Source organism: Danio rerio, chromosome 14 (assembly GCF_049306965.1).
Source record: "Danio rerio strain Tuebingen ecotype United States chromosome 14, GRCz12tu, whole genome shotgun sequence".
Lineage (NCBI taxonomy): Eukaryota > Metazoa > Chordata > Actinopteri > Cypriniformes > Danionidae > Danio > Danio rerio.
The window spans coordinates 44,424,611-44,442,185 of record NC_133189.1 but is presented as its reverse complement, the minus strand read 5'-3'; the positions used below and the strand labels follow the sequence as shown (position 1 = coordinate 44,442,185).

The following is a 17,575-nucleotide window of genomic DNA, read 5'->3' as shown; positions in this document are numbered from 1 at the left end:
AAACAGAAATTGGGGAAAAAATAAACAGGGGGCTAATAATTCTGACTTCAACTATATATATATATATATATATATATATATATATATATATATATATATATATATATATATATATATATATATATATACATATATATACATATTTAATTATTTATTTTTTAGGGGAAGAAAGTGACATATTTGATGATGGAAACTGTCTATAAAGACAAGTCTTGGAGATGAAAATGAACACATTATCGTAGTGCAATCTTTCCCTCTGTATCTCTTCATTTCAGAATGTGGAGTCAGACAGGCTGTATTAATGGAAAAAAAATGGCAGGATTCCTGGATGTCACCATGACTTACACAGATGCTTATCTCCGTAAATCAATGACTTCGTTCCTCGTATGTTAGATATTTAGAGATGGCTGACGAGTCTCAGGCCAGAACGATGGTGAAATTCGCCATGCTATCATCGCCTTAAGGCATACGGGTATGCGGCTGCTGATACGGCACAAGCTAATATGCGCTTATTTATTAGAATTGATGCACTACAGCAGATAAGCTTGGCGCCCTTGTTGCCGTCTTTCAAGGTAATGACAAAAAAAATCCACAATGCCAGCATTCGTGCGCACAAAGATTTCCTGAGTGGAATTTGCTTATGCTTAGGGATCCAGCAGGCTTCGGGATGCACCGTGGCATTCTTCAAAAGAGGATTGAGCTCCCTGACAGTGGGTGTAAATAACACTGAAGAGCTGATGGGGAGAGCTGATATGCATATAGGACAGACGCTCATTTCTCGCCACCGCCACCGAAGTCTGCAGACAGCCCAGATTTAATATGATAGTTAAAATATAGATAATGGCATGCCGTCGTCGGCTCGGCATTATGCAATGGTACTTATCTGGTCCACTTATTCATAATGACCATCGTGGTAGATGGCATATCTCGATGACTAATTAAAAATCGGAATGATAATTAGAGGAGAGACGGTGGGGTGTGTGGCTCCTCGTGGTTTTCTGTTTGCATCACACAGATTAACATATTCTGAAGTCACGACCTTTAGCAAAATAAGCTTTCTGCCAAGAGACCTGCTCGCAGTCACCTGATGGACTAGGTCCAAATCACTATACTGATATACATGTGCTGTCCCACATTCATATGATTTTTAATGTGTTTCTAATGTTTAAAACAATCTTTCAGAATGCCTCTTGTGTTAACTGTTTGTATTTGATAATAGATACAGTAAAACAATAATATAGTAAAATAATATAACACTTTTCAATTATTTTTAATATAAAACAAAATTCTGAATGTCACGCTATACAGAAATCATTCTGATGTGCTGATTTAGTCCTCAGAAATTATTTTTAAATATTATAAATGTTGAAAAGAGCTATGCATAATATTGTGTGGCTATAAACGTGACACATGTATACACATGTACACTCAAGAGAGAACTTCGAGATCTAAAAAAGTGTACACAGTGGCCTCTGGTGTATTTTCGAAAACAAAAACTACAATCTCCTGGGGACGTATTTTGCACTGTCCAGAAGTGTATGCAGGGGTACATATCAATAATTCCTGCAGACACAGGTCATGTCATATTAACATTGTACCCTAATGTACCCCAACGACAGGTGGACGTTGGATTTTGTTTGGAAATAAAAATCGGGTTGACGTCAGAACACAACGTCAGGCAAACGTCAATATCCAACCTAAATTCAACCAAATATTAACATCTATTCAACATCTCATCATGACACATGAACCATTGACATTGGGTGGATGTTACCACTATGACATTTATCAAATGTTGGATTTTGGTCAATGTCCAACACAACCTAAAATTTGACCAGTATCAATGTAATTTGACGTCGTTGTTGGACGTCAAAATAATGGTGTCCTTAGATGCGGGCTAGACATTGAATTTTGATAACCTGACATCATGATCTAAATCTAACCTAATATTAAGGATGTTGTGTGCCAGCTGGGATGAGCCTGGGTTAGAAAATAAAGTCTGAACAAACAGCTTTTTTGCAATATAATTATTATTATTAATTTAACTGCAATGAAACAAATAACTTCAAAGCAGAATAAAGCTGATATACAAAAATAATTGTAATATATACAGACCGCTGTATGGTACTATATACACACACAGACACATCCACACAAATCATTCTACAGTACCTATAAACTAACTGTCTGTGACTAAGAGTGCTGAAAGAATCGTGATGGGTTATAGCAAATATTCAGAGATACTGTAAAGAGCAGTATTCATTCTGAAAGCCACTGGCAGACAGCCCTTAAAAAACTGAGCTCAACCACACAGATAATGACAGCTATCATCACATATAAAAAATATTCCAAAGAATACACTAATCTTTCTTTTAGTCCTTTAATCCTACAGACATTTTTTTCTAAACCTTTAAAAGGATCATTTGCACTGTCAGGCTGGAAAGTGAAGCTACTCTCTTCCTGACTCTAACAGATGTGTGCCAGTCGTATTAAACAACATCATTTATTATACCGTCTGTTTATATATATATATATATATATATATATATATATCAGATAGAAGATGTTATCTACGATGACTCAGCGAGTGACCGCAAAACAACAACATTCTCTATTCTCAAACTGACCTACATATTAGAAACACCAGCAGTGAAGGAAAAAAAGACAACAAACATCTTGAAATGTGGCCTGTAATTGAACTCAATGAGATTTTTTACTTTACCCGTGTTATGTTTTCTACTGAAGTGGCTCAAATGAAATTAATTTTCAGGCAGGGTCATGTCTCTTACTCAGTCAAAAATGTCTCCATGGAGCCAAATTTGTAAGATTATATTCGTAAATAAACACTGTTGGAAAGTACACAATCACATTCAGATGTAATAAAGATGGTCCAATGACCAAGAGTGGACAGTGCATAGTCTCACATAGCCAGACCTCAGATGGATGGCTAAAGGTTTGGGAACCTTGGCTGCTTTTAATTTAATGTAATGTGAATTTTTATATAGTGCATTTATTGTAAATGACCATACCCCAAATCACTTCACAGTCAAGAAGGGGGTCACTCCACACCACCACCGGAGTGTCCTGCATATTTTAGTTCCAACCCCAATTAAACACACATGAACCAGCTAATCAAGCTCTTTCTAGATGTACTAAAAACTTTCAGGGAGTTTTTTTTTTTTTTTTTTTTTTTTTGAAGGAAGTTGGTGTTGAATTATGCAGAATACAGGCCATGCAGGACTGAGTTTGGACACCCCTGCTATAGACCATTTCAATGTGGTGATGTCATTAGCCAATGAATACTTCCTGCTTGTTGTCAAACCATTTCATATCTGTAGCAATTGCTGATTCAATCATAACATTGTTAAAACAGCTATCGTAACATTATTATTGTAACATTAGCTATGGAAGTTTAAAATGTAAAACAAAAAAATACATTAGGAACATTGTTATTGTTTACATCCCTCAAAAAGGTCAATATACTGTATGTGAAAACATTTTGTATGTCATATATGTAATTTGCACATTTGCATATGTTGTCTTGTATAAAATTTCTATATGGATTTGTGTTTTGCTGTGATTTTGTAGAGTTTGGAGTTGTTTTTGTTTTGTTATGGACTTTTTATTTTTGTTTACATTTCATTGTGCCACCATAGACGTGGGCTCTGCAGAAGTTACATTTCCCTAAAAATATCCCTGTGTTTATGGAAGTCCTGTTGTGCCTCATTCAACTCAATGGCACTAGTGGGAAACAATAGTGACCTGTAACTATGATTACAAGACAGCCAGCAGTTTAACATACAGAACAGAGAACACACACAAAGTAATGTTTCGCAATGAGTAGGACATCCTGTATACAGCAGAGATTCATAATATATGACAAAATGGCTGTTCTGCTAGGACAAAACATATTTTCCTAATAAAGACAGAAGGATTAGGTGGATTTAGGCCTATTTTACATCAATCCCCATTTACTTTCAGCGGGTTAAGTAATTTGGTGAATGCTGAACATCTGGTCAGTCTAAGAGAATATGGAAATCCACTTAGAGGAAATTAAAACAAATGGGGGGCCGGGTAATGATTTCATGAGCAATTTCCCATATTAGGATTTCTAATACTTCACAAGAAAAACAGATTTTACCCCACTTGCCATTCACATCAATCACACGGCACTCAAAATTGCTGGAGAAACCTTGCAAGGACACATTTCCAGTAGCTGTCTGCGTGACTTTAAAAATACTTTTAAAAAATGAAAATGGTGCAGATATTCATTTGCCCAGCTCCACTGTCCCGTCAAACACATCCTCTTAACCCTAAATGAATTAAGCCCTCGTTAAATATGCATCTCATTGTTAATCATGTGCATGTGAAGGGCATTAGATATCAATTTGCAAAATGACTTCAAAAATCTCTTTATAGAAATAGTCCTTTGAAAAGGCCTTAAAAACTATAATTAATCAAAAGGCCGTTAGACATGGGTTCTAATGAAAGAGGGTCGTGTGCCACAAAAAGAGGATATATATGGAAAAAAATGACCAACATAATGGTGCTGTCCTAATTTTAAAAACGCACATATGCACTTTTGTTAAGCTCATTCATTCGGCAAAAAAAAAAAAAAAAGAGTACAACTAGGGAAAATTATTTTATTTTCTGTAAAGACACCCAGCCGAGCCACTGAATGGTGTTTGATTACAATGTTATTGGGTTAATTAATGTTTCTGCTGTCTGATGAAGCAGATATATGTGTTTTTTATAATCGCTCATAGACAAACAATCATTGTAGCTTAATTGAACTAAATAAAATTATAAAAACATACAAATCATTGTATTAATTTTCTATTTTGTAACAACAAAATATTTTCAAAAGAACTCAATACACTTTCACAGGTAATATCAACAGCAGCTGAGATCTGTTTTCAGGGTAAATAGAAAAACAGACAGATGCTGATGAGGTAGAAAGCTTACAGAACAGAGCAACACACACACACACACACACACACACACACACACACACACACACACACACACACACACACACACACACACACACACACACACACACACACACACACACACACACACACACACACACACACACACACACACACACACAAAATAATAATTTTAACAGCACGACACTATTTTTATTATTATACAGTGCTTCACAGATATCATCTATAGTTGTCAATGTTGCTTATTTAATAAATTAATATTTAGCATAACAACAATATTTTATTTTCACAAACAATATTAAGTATCAAAACTGTTTAATCAACAATAATACTAATAATAGTAATATTAATAATAACAACAGCAACAGCAACAACAACAACCACAATAATAATAATAATAATAATAATAATAATAATAATAATAATAATAATAATAATAATAATAATAATAATAATAATGTGATATCAAAATAATGGCTGTTGAATACATAGGTTTGAAATCATAGTATCATAAATAATATTTTGTATAGTAAAAAAAAATCAAACCATAATAACAGGGATGTCCTCATTAAGTGTTTTTATGTCCTTGGTCTATTCTGAGTTATTTAATATTGAGTATCTGTCCATCCTGAGACCTATAGCAATACCTGTATTTTCTACAAATAGTGCAATATGCACTTTTAGCTAAAAATCAATTAAACCTTACTCAAAATCAATCATCGTTAAAATAAATCCAATATAACTGCATAGCTCTGCAAAGCATTCAGAAAAAAAACAACCAATGTGTCCTTTAGAATTGTATTATTATTTTACAAAATAAACAAACTAAATACATTTTCTTTTATTAATCCATTAAAAGTTCAGCTTAGTGCAGCACTATAATAAATCTAGCGCAGTGTCCATAACCATGAACATCTGTGTTTCTGCCATGTTGAGATGTAAACAAAATCACAATTAATCCTACCTCATTCAAACAACACTTCGAGTACAATGATGGGATTAAGCTCATAACAATATTCATTTTAAAATATGTGGCACACTGCAATTTTAATCACAACAAACAGGCATGAAAACAACTTAATCATATTTTCACTGTTCTGACCAAACTGTGCATATGCTCAGACATTCACAGATGGCACTGTTTTCAACTTTAAAGGAAGATGTAACCCTAAAATGAAAATATACTCACTATTTACTCACCCTTAAGTAGGGAGTAAATAAATCTTTAAAAATTCTTTAAAAAATGAGTAAAGAAATCTTAAAAATTTCCTTTATTCTATTGAATACTAAAAGAGATATTTTGACGAAATCTGTAAACATTGACCTCCATAAATAATCACAACAAATACTATGAAAGTCAGGGGTTACAGCTTTCTTCAAATTATCTTATTGTGCGTTTAACAGAAGGACATTTCAAAACAGCTTTGGATCAAGTAAAAGGAGAGTAAATGATGACTTGGGCCAGACAAAATTCACAATTTATTTTATTTTTTTATATTTGCCCTGCTTAGCTTCAGAGAGTAACCAGTTTTGAGCTGCAGGGTGATATGGCTGTGCATTTTTCAAAAGTGCATTTATTTTCGATGTTTGACGAAATCTCAACCAAAGAGCTTAGAATGACCAAGAGGCGACTCTCAACAGAATGTTCCATTGCAACAGCAGCGCCCAGCAACAGCCCTGGATTCCGCCATTTTGGAGTGAAAGTGATTGGCCGTCCATTGGATCTCATTACTGTCGCGATGGCAAGCAGCTGCTTTGTTTTCTATTTATTTATTTAAAAAGCGCTTTAAAGCTGAGATACAACCTGAAAGACGACAATACAACACTTATTATCACAATCATCAGCACTTTTAATAGTTTATTTTACAGATTTATAATATGCTGTTGTTCTATTGGAGTTTCGTTCCAAAATGGCCGCCGCGCCCTCTAGTGGCTGTTTCCCAAATTACACTAGAGTGTCGCCTCTTGGTCATTCTAAGCTCTTTGTCTCAACTGAAACATTAAGAGAGGCCAGGACATAGAGTAGCCCCTCCCCTTAAAAATCAGCCAATAGCATTTTGTTTTATCACAGCACAGAAATGTCTTGAAGGAGGCGGGACATGTCAGATACAAGAGCGCATTTGATTGGTCAAGTTTTGATGAGGTGATGTGAAACAAAACGTTGATTAATTTAGATGGAAGTGACAACCTGCAAGCTTTACATGTTATTATCAGTTTTATATATTTTACATGTGGATTTTCTTATTATTTTATAGCGCACACTAGCTTACAGATATCCTTAAAACTTACATACTGATATTAACATCTAAAAAACTTTATTTTAATTTCATGAGACCTTTAAATCTGCTGCGCTGCCATCTACGCTTTGTGTCATCATACAGAGAAGGCCAGTAGTGCACTTCTAGCAGAACAGTAGAGAGCTTTCAAAGTCATATTTGAATGCAAATGAGAGCCTGATCAGTTAATCATTACATAACGCGTCTGAAATGTCTTATGAGGAGCCAAATGTACAACAGAGCTAACTGACATTCTCTCGCTTTAAATCTAGTGATGACTACAGCAGTTCAGTGATAAAAGTCTTTTCATGGGCTCTGGCAAAGAGAAAGTGCGAAGTAAAGATAAAGGACTCTTGACTGCACTAGAGGGTTTGTTATCCACCGTCTTTCCATCTGCATTATCACGAGCTCAGCATACAATGCGGTCACTTCTTAGGAAACTAGCATGCATCAGTCATCCTGCAGAAGCACACAGAGCTGAACTTCTACATGTCATTTGCTCAAATGCGAGGCCGCAGTAAAGCGCTAGGCTCAGTGTGACATTTTAAGTTGGAGCTTGTGAAGAAAGCTTTTGGCCAGAGGCAGGAATTTCTGTCTCATTGTAAGGATCAGAATAGCGCAGTGCAGTGAGTACTCCGTATCTCTCATGGCAAGAATTTGCCCTGAATTTGCAAGCTGCGTGAGACATCTTGACATTTTTTTCTTACTTTAAACCGAACCTCGCATTTCTTTTCCAAAACACACAGTTTACTAGCTTTATATGTGCATGTATATTGAAATACTCTGCACAGAGGACAATTTGTGCTTCATATCCAACCAGTGTTGCTGTGATTTAAACTGAATTAAGCTACTGTCAAAGCGGCCTCTTTTCAATTCAGAAATAAACCGAGCAAGCTTGCAAAAACTTAATAGTTAACTCTCAACTCCATTTACTAGGCCAAAGGCAATCTGCCAATCCATTATCTGTCTGCTCTACAAAAGCAGTGAACCTGAGATGCTTATCTTTACATGTGACCTACATCTTTTCTGGCAGGGGCCTGTCAGCACAGCCTCTTACTGCTGCCTAGATGCTCCACAACCTTATTGAGCAATTTCAGAAATGCTCCAGATACTAAACTCAAACAATCGTCTATTTAGTTAATATGTAAGCACTAGACCCTTTATTCAGCAGCGGACATTGTCATAGTCAGCTAAACGTAGAAAGCATTACAATTTGATTACATAACAAAAGACAAATGGGGTATATATGCACACAGATTTTAATTTTCAGTAAGCCAGCCATAGCACTTTCCATTGCATAATCGCCACGTTAAAGATCTGATATGTTTAAAAATCTGTGATCTTCACTGCCATATACTGTAGATATGTGATAGGAAGTGGGTCTCAGACCAGACAAGAAGCACTGCATTAAATACAATTTTCCCTGCCATCTCTTTAAAATACAAATATATTTTACCCCAGCATTTCTAATGAAGTTTGTGCGCTGGCCTGCTGCTACTGATGTCTTTTATCTCCCTTTAAACAACTAAATGAATGATTGAATCTATTTAACTGACTGTATTTTTATTATGTTACAACGTCGATGCTGTAAAAGGAACCATATGAAATTGAAAATAGTTACATTAATCTTTTATCGGAAGTTTATCGTAGGTTGAAAAACACTAGCTGTGCATCTAGCCCATTAGACTACGTTTTACCAACTAAAAAAAAGAATAAAAAAATACAATAAATAAATAAATAAAATGAAAACAAACTGAGACTGAAAAGGACATCTAGACGAGAGAACAATATTAAATCTAATATCCTACCCATAGATGCTGCATTAGAAATCTCACATAAATGTAATTAATTAATTAATTTTGAAAAAAAAAATAATAAAATACAAAGTATAGCTTTACAAAGGTACATGTTTTGTTTTTTAATCTAAATATTAAAAACATGAAGAATTATGATGAATGTTGAAATGCAGCCTTACTGTCCAGTGAAAAGGGTCAATACTGTAAGTTAAATTATGAGAGGACTAGCTTTGTCAAAGCTATTTAAAAAAAAATAACAATAATTACATGGTTGTGAAGCATACATGATTTTAACATGCTATTGCACCTTTGATTAACAGCACCCATTAGCTATGACCAGAGCTCAGTTGTTATGGCCAGTGAAATATACAATAAAACATACAATATACTGTACAGTGAAATTTAATTTTGCTCATACCGCTCACCCTTGGTGTATAATATACAGTAATAACTATAACTGTGACAATATATTTACTATAGAATTATTCAAATATATATATATATATATATATATATATATATATATATATATATATATATATATATATATATATATATATATTTTTTTATTTTTGCATCTGAATAATAAGTAACTTGAAAAAAATAAATAAAAAGAGTGTCACATTATTTCATAACACAATCTTAATTTCTGTTTTTGCGGTTTTGAGAAGAGTTAACTGACAAAAATCAGGTTTGTGATTTTTATTCTCCTTAAGTATTAGTTTCTAACCATAAATTAAAATCAGACTTGTGATTTTATGACCCCAATTGATGCCTAATTGCTAGGTGGAACTTACTGTAATCAACACATCAATTTAAGGGCAAGACACATCAGCATAATTTTCCATATCAGGATGATGCAGATGTTTACATTTAAAGCCATTAACAGCTGCTTTAATGAGTGTTCTGATAATATTTTCAATTCCTAAGATATACGCAATGAAAAATGAACTTGGATTATGCTAAGCATAACAATACTGCACGTCATGTTTTACTGTTGTGTGGACAAACCTGATTATTCTGAACTTCCCTCAGTTATAATCTTTTCACAGGTATAAAATATATTCCACTTGCATTATAAAGAAAAATCTTAAATAATATATATATATATATATATATATATATATATATATATATATATATATATATATATATATATATATATATATATATATATATATATATATATATAAAATATAAAATAACTTTTGCCAAATAATATTCGATGAAAATTGCTGCAGGCATTTCTAGCATTGGCACATGCAGCGTCATGTTCAGGCTCAAATACTGACTGATTGTGAGTTAGCCACACACACTTCTTTACAAACTGTAGTATACACTAAATAAAAAAATCAATAAGTCTTAATAATCAGCTAAACATTAGTTTAAAAATCTTAAGCTAAAAGTCTTAGTTAATGGCTAGTTAACAGAATGGATTGAACATTAAAATAAAGTGTGACCAGACTATTAAACATCCTCAGCGACATCTAATCTGCCTGTACATTTGCCTGTGTGAGCGATCAGACGGTAAGGAGTGTGATTTTTCACAGAAGAAGTTTGGACGTGTCCCTCCACCACCACCACCACCCCTGCAGTGCTTATTGCTTTGCGAAATGACGATCAGGGCTTCAGTCAGGCCCCGGCGGGACAGTAGTGCCATACCTTTGTTCATGTCAATCAGCTGTTTCTTCTTCTGCTGTCTCTCGATTTTCTCGCGCTCAGCTTTCTCCTTTGCTATCTTGGCTCTCTTGATCTTCTCCTCCATTTCCCTCTTCTTGTGGTTCTCCCGCACAGCATCCTGAAACGTCAGAAAGAAAGACAATGAGAGACAATGAAATCAGATGGTAAATGAGAAGCCTGCAGAAAATTTAGGTGAAGAAAGAAAATAAATCTATAACAGATTTCAGATTTCATCTATGGGCTCTATTTTGACAGTCAATGCGCAGAGCGCAAAACGCAGGGCACAAACGCTTTCAGGGCGTGTCAGGACGCGTTTTTGCTAATTTAACGACGGGAAATCTGCCTTGCGCCAAGTTGCATAGTCTAAAAGGGTTGAGTTTATTTTCTTAATGAGTTATAGGTGTGTTTTGAGAATAAACCAATTAGAGTCTCATCTCCCATTCCCTTTAAGACCCAGCTGTGTCGCGCCAAGAGCGCATTCGCTATTTACAGGACGCAAAGTAAGTCTAAGTGGAAAAAATAAGCATTTCACAAGTAAACAGTTAACAGTTGACAGTTTTTTTTTTTAACAGAAAACTGTTAAACAGAGCATCTACTGCATGAGAATGAGAGATAATGGATCTACTTTCACTTTCGCTCTTGGATAGGGAAACCTTTACACACAAACATCAATTAGCCTATAAATCATTAATTTTGTTTATTAAGCGCAAAGATTTGTTTCAAAACTATTTCTAAATTCAGTTCTAATTTCTAGCAAACGAATAAATGAACAATAATGACCAAGTGTGGTCAAAATACTGAGTTATTTCCAAATACACCTGCCATGCCCCAAATGGTCTTAAACCTGACAGGTGGGCAAATCTAAGCTTGTTTTTAATAAAACAAATATAAATATGGATATATTTAATAATACTGCTAATAATAATAGCATTATACAAAAGCAAATTGTTATGAATGAACTGAAAAAGCCTCCCGAGATGAAAAAGACATAAAAGCAGTGGTTTTTCATATTTATATAGGCTAGAAAATAATATGTTCTGTAATATTTTAATCCTTTATATTTATATCCTATATCTTTTCTTATTATATCCTATATATATCCTTAATATTTAAACTTTTTTCATATGTAAAGATATTTGCCTATTGCTCTCTTGTGCGTATTAAGCAGTGCGTAAAAGAGGCGCAATTCTGCGCCTGAGTTTATACCGGGTTTGTTTTGGTCTAATGAAAAATCTATTATAGTTTCTCAAAATAGCAACGCGCCAGTGGTCCGCCTCAGAACGCCTTCCTTTTTAGAGCAGAACGCCTATGGGCGCACAAATGAGCACTAATGCATTTACTATTTAAACAGCGTAGCGCAACGCCTCAAAACGACTCTTGCGCCAAGCTGAAACTACCAAAAGACTATTGCGCCCCACTGCGCCGGGTGTATGATAGGGCCCTATAAATCTTTTCCTAAATTCCAAAATCTGCATTGACTATGAACATTATTTTATGTTTAATCTACTTAAATTTGCAAAAACAATTAAGGTAACTTAATCGATTTGTGTTGGAATGACATGAGGGAAATGTGTGGAACCCAGCATTTTTTACAGAGTTGTTTGTTATTGGTAGTAAACACATGAACTAAAATGAACTAATACAACCTTATTGTAAAGTCTCATCTAGCTTAATGAATAATTGTCCTCAATTATAAGAATAAATATGTTTAAAAAGGAATCTTTATAACAGAATACTGAATAATCGTATGATGAATTATAAATGTGCACACATATCTTAACTTTCAGTTCCATTCATCACATTTCACCATCGATAAATCTTTTCCTAAATTCAAAAATCTGCATTGACATTGTAAAAAAGCTTCCCGGGTATCATCAGGGCTTATGTGCTCTTGAACTGAACACAGTCGCAGTCTTTCTCCTCACAGTGAATGAAACAATGAGTGTGGAGAAGAGGAAGCAGACAGAGATTGTCTAATTGAACATCAAGATGGCTCCTGATACCGCCGTTGTCCCCGCTGAGCTACAATCTCCATAAGCAGTAATGTGGAAGTAGATAACGCAGCGTTCATCCTGGATGTTTCCAGTGACTGAATGCCAGGATGTTGTTGGCCGGGCACCAGCCGAGTGGGAGAGAGAGGCCTGTATACAGAGAAATGGAGATATCGTCCTCCTCCTCTGTTCTTCTGTAAATGCCACAGAGGTGTCAGGCGCTATGAAGAGCTGGACGGAGATGCTCAGAGGGCACAGAGACACAGCGGAGGAGAGAGAATAAGCCACTTCTACATAACCTTTCCAGCACAGCAAAGGTCTCTTCACCCCAGGCCTGCACCACTAACCTGACAGGCCTTGCCTTAGAGGGAGGAATGAATGTTTTGTGTTTGCGAATATATATGTGTGTGTGTGTGCGTCTTGGTCTTTCTTGGTAGGATATAATGAGTGTCGACAGTCTGGCCCTTTCAGATTCCCTTAGGGTTTCAGACGTGCGTGTCGTGTTCGTTGCTGAGACACCAGGATCATGGGTACAAGTGGGAGGAGAAAAGTGCAGCTCATCATGGTGGTCGATATATAGCGGAGCTTCTAGATTTTCTTGCTGCCATTAATTAGTGAAGCTCTTACCACAGTCTATAGTGTTATCATGATATTGACCTGAACTATACTTAGTGCATTGCTTTATTGTACTGCATATACAGTTTAGGATTGGGCGATGTCGACCAATTTGCATCTTACGATGTCTAATGTTAAACATTGTGATGGATGATGGCATTCATAACAAATTAATTATTTGTTGTAGCTTACCGTTTTAACTACCTGAACTGCATGGTCTTTGTTTTACCCATAACCAAATCATAAATAAAAAAGATAAGTTACACAAAATTAGCATCTGTCAATCACTTTTTTTCCGCGGGACTCTGACATGAATAGACAGAGTGATCTGTGTCGCTATAATGGTGTCGACAAACTTGGTTGGTAGAAAAGGTGCACAACCAACAGAAACCAACCAACAGTATCTGAGGTTTTCGCTAAAATTACTAAGCACAAGCGTGAAAGCGAAATATTGAAGCAGTGTATTGATGTTGTGACACGTTACCTGAGAGATTAAAAAAACAGAAGAGTTGTTAGACAGAGACGAGATTAATTAAATATCACATTTAACAACTATAGTGACATGTTATTTAGCGGTACATCCTTGATAAACTGTCCGATGTGCACTGCTTTCTGGGGTTTTGTGCTCAAAGAACCCACTGACTACCTCGAGCTCAGGCATGTGCATGTGCTGCTGCAGCGCATGCCAGAGTGTGTGTGTGGTCACGTGATGTTCGTTTTCAGTGGTGTAGAGTGGATGGAGAGCTGTTCAGAAATGCTAGGTAAAACTCAGTTTGGATGTGGATTGTTTCTAAAATGCCATTTTAAAAATAAGACGTATTAGTGTAAATGGGGCCTGAGTGTGTGTTTCTTCATGAGTGGGTTGCTGCTACGATGATGGCGGGGCGGATGATCATGATGGCCGCTCAGCATCGAGATGTCTATAGGCCATCGACGATGGATGGATCCCCTTCCAGCCGCAACCCATCTTTGGGAAACATCCACACACACTCATTCACACTCATACACTATGGACAATTTAGCCTACCCAATTCATCTGTACGGCATGTCTTTGACTGTGGGGGAAACCGGAGCAGCCGGAGGAAACCCACACGAATGCAGGGAGAACATGCAAACTCCACACAGAAACACCAACTGACTCAGCCGAGGCTCAAACCAGCGACCTTCTTGCTGTGAGGTGACAGCACTACCTACTGCACCACTGCGTCACCACAATCAAATACATTAAAAATAAATACAGAGCACAACTGAACATTGAGGAAGATCTCTGAGTGGTGGTCTTTAAAATTAAACCAAGAATAGGCTTGTGCTGAAAACATTGTGCCCACCGCTCTCATTAGACAAGGTTAATATTAAATTACACAAACTAATCAATAAATATATCAATTATATCATATTGTTGTTAAACTGTTGCACTTTTTTATGTTGTCAATATGCTTGTGTTTATATAGGCCTATTGTTGTGTGTGCAACATTTGTACATTTTTAACAACCTTTAAGAAATATAGGGGTTGCGAGTTACTGGCATTGTTATTTAAGGTGTTGTAGGCTGAAAAGTTATCAAGGGTCATACAGTGGAATGAACCGCCAACTTATCCAGCATATGTTTTACGCAGCGGATGTCCTTCCAACTGTAAAACCAGCACTAGGACCACCCGGAGGAAACCTTTGCAAATACAGGGAGAACATGCAAACTCCTCACAGAAATGCCAACTGGCCCTTCCAGGACTCGAACCAGTGACCTTCTTGCTGTGAGGCAACAGAGCTAACCACTGTGCCACTGTGTCGCTCCATTAGGTGATGTGAATGTGAAAAATCCTAAATACAATAACATTTTTTTTAATAATAAATAATTATTCACTGTATTTTGAAGGTCGCAGGTTCAAGTCATGGTTGGGTCAGTTGGCATTTTTGTGTGGAGTTTGCATTTTCTCCCCGTGTTGGCATGGGTTTCCTTTGGGTGCTCCGGTTTCCCCCACGGTCCAAAGACAAGGGTGAATTGGGTAAACAAAATTGTCCAAAGTGTGTTAGTCCATTGGGTAAAACATATGCCCGAATAGTTGGTGGGTCATTCTGCGGTGGCAACCCCTGACAAATTAATGTCCAAGCCAAAAAAAAAAAAAAAGAATGAATGAATAAATTAATGAATGTATTCTGAATGTCATCAATATATAATCACAATATATTGAACAATTGAATTTTGCCAATGTCTAGCGGAGCCACTGTCAAGTCCACACAGTCTTTTCATGAAATGACAGCGAGACGGATGAACACCAAAGAGCGAGAGACGCGCACCTGTTCCAGATTTGCATTTGGCTGCAAAACTGTAAGTCAGCGATGAATAAACATAATATATGTTCTAATAAAAAGTAATTGAGTCAGCATGCATATGGTTGTCCTTCAAAGAGCGCGAGAAGGGATTCTATATTCATCTATTCATAGCAGAGAGTGACAACAAACATTAGCATAAACAATTCTTCCCGTTATTGTGATTTCGCATTCTCAAATGGAGTATTATGAAGCCACTGGATTACGGCTCTCCAAAACTGACAGTTCAATCTCAGTTTTGTAATTGGAGATAGCATCAAACCCATCGTCAAGCGTTAGATCCTTAATTGAAAAATCATTTATTCAGAGTGACAAAAAAAAAAAAATTCCTGCTGGCAAAAAGTTTTCATAAACAAACAAACAATCCTGACTACAAACACGATTACACAACGTAATTATCTTGGCCTCATCAAACATGCAAAAACCCTACTTACCATGGCAACAAACATGTTTTCAACTCTTTGCCTGATCCCAATTAGCCTGGGGGCAGTATTTATGATTTTATCAATTTTCTTAATTGTGTTTTAGGTATTAGGAAGCTTTACATGAGATAAACAAGTCCCCAGAGGGAGTGCTTTTGAATATCATTCTCATAGCGCAAAAGCGTCTGTGCTATTGACTACAAAGGACAGAATCGCATTAGCATAAAGCAAGAATGACGGTGGGATGTGTGCGATTTGCCATTTTTACATGCAGCACATACGTCTGCTTGGGAGAAATAAATGCACAATTTAGACCATGATCATGTTGTCGGGCTGAAAGCATTCATCCGAGCTGCACGCTCTCACGGAAATTTGTTTCCTCATGGTCACAGTGCCTCTGACTGTTGCGAATTCAAATCGCATCCCCATCGGTCCTCCCTGCCAGGGAAAGCTGATATCTCACAGCTGCAGATACGCTCTATGCAAACCAAAGGTAAAGGTTAGTTTCACCAAAAAAAAAAAAAAAACAAAAAGACAGAAATAAACAAGGAGCAAATCCACTGGAAGTCCCGTGGTCGTCAGCAATGGCCACCAATCAATATGTTAAGGCAAATTAGGCTGGCTAATTGTGTTTGCACACTAAATAATCCAAAGTCATTAGGAAAGCTGATTACAGGGGGAAAGGTCTCCCTTAAAACTCTTTTGCTTAATTAGAGTACTCAGGATGGGTTATTTAAAAATGAGAGAGATAGCACTCTATCTGTCTGCATTTTTAAAAAGATGATGCCATAAAAAATGACTATTTATGTGACTTCAAGATGGAACATACCATTTTTATTTCTTATTTTTTATTCTTATTTTTATACATAAATATTTGTTAAATTATATATATATATATATATATATATATATATATATATATATATATATATATATATATATATATATATATATATGTCAAAATATGAGTGAAATTATTAAAGGTGCAGTAGGTGATTGTCTTAACAAACATTTTTTTTTTTTTTTGTGCTGGTTGAAAGTCTCTTCACATTCCAATAATAATAATAATAATAATAAAAACAATAATAATAATATGAGAGTGATATCTGAAGGATCATCTTACTCTGAAGACTGAAGTAAAGAAGCTGAAAATTAATCTTAAAAATCACTGGAATAAATTATTAAATTAAATTATAAACTAGTTCTGAGCGGTTATTTTATGATGCAACAACATTACGCAATTTTACAATTTTTACTGTATTTTTGAATAAATAAATGCAGCCTTGGAGAGCAGGAGAAGAACACTTAAAAATCCTACTAAAATCTACTGAACTTTTGATCAGTAGTGTATGAATAAATAATATTGTGTATTTATGTATGTATGATAACACTATTTTGTTGAATGAATAAATATTAAATACATGCATATACTAATGAACTGATAAAATATGGCATGTAGTGCTGTATAGCACTTTTTGTCATCTTTCACCCATTTGCATGCATGTCTATTTAAACC

At 35.6% G+C, this 17,575-nt stretch overlaps 1 protein-coding gene across 42 annotated transcripts in view; it reads right to left on the bottom strand.

Moving 5' to 3' along the window:
• Positions 1-17,575, bottom strand: part of diaph2 (diaphanous-related formin 2) — a 712,207-nt gene that overhangs the window by 101,817 nt on the left and 592,815 nt on the right. For all 42 annotated transcript variants that reach the window (XR_012389930.1, XM_021481247.3, XM_073922125.1 and 39 more), the window contains one exon: positions 10,687-10,822. Coding sequence is in view for 41 of the 42 variants with exons in the window: in XM_021481247.3 (XP_021336922.1) it covers positions 10,687-10,822 (136 nt within the window). In the remaining variant the exon portion in view is untranslated. The remainder of the gene's footprint in view (positions 1-10,686; positions 10,823-17,575) is intronic.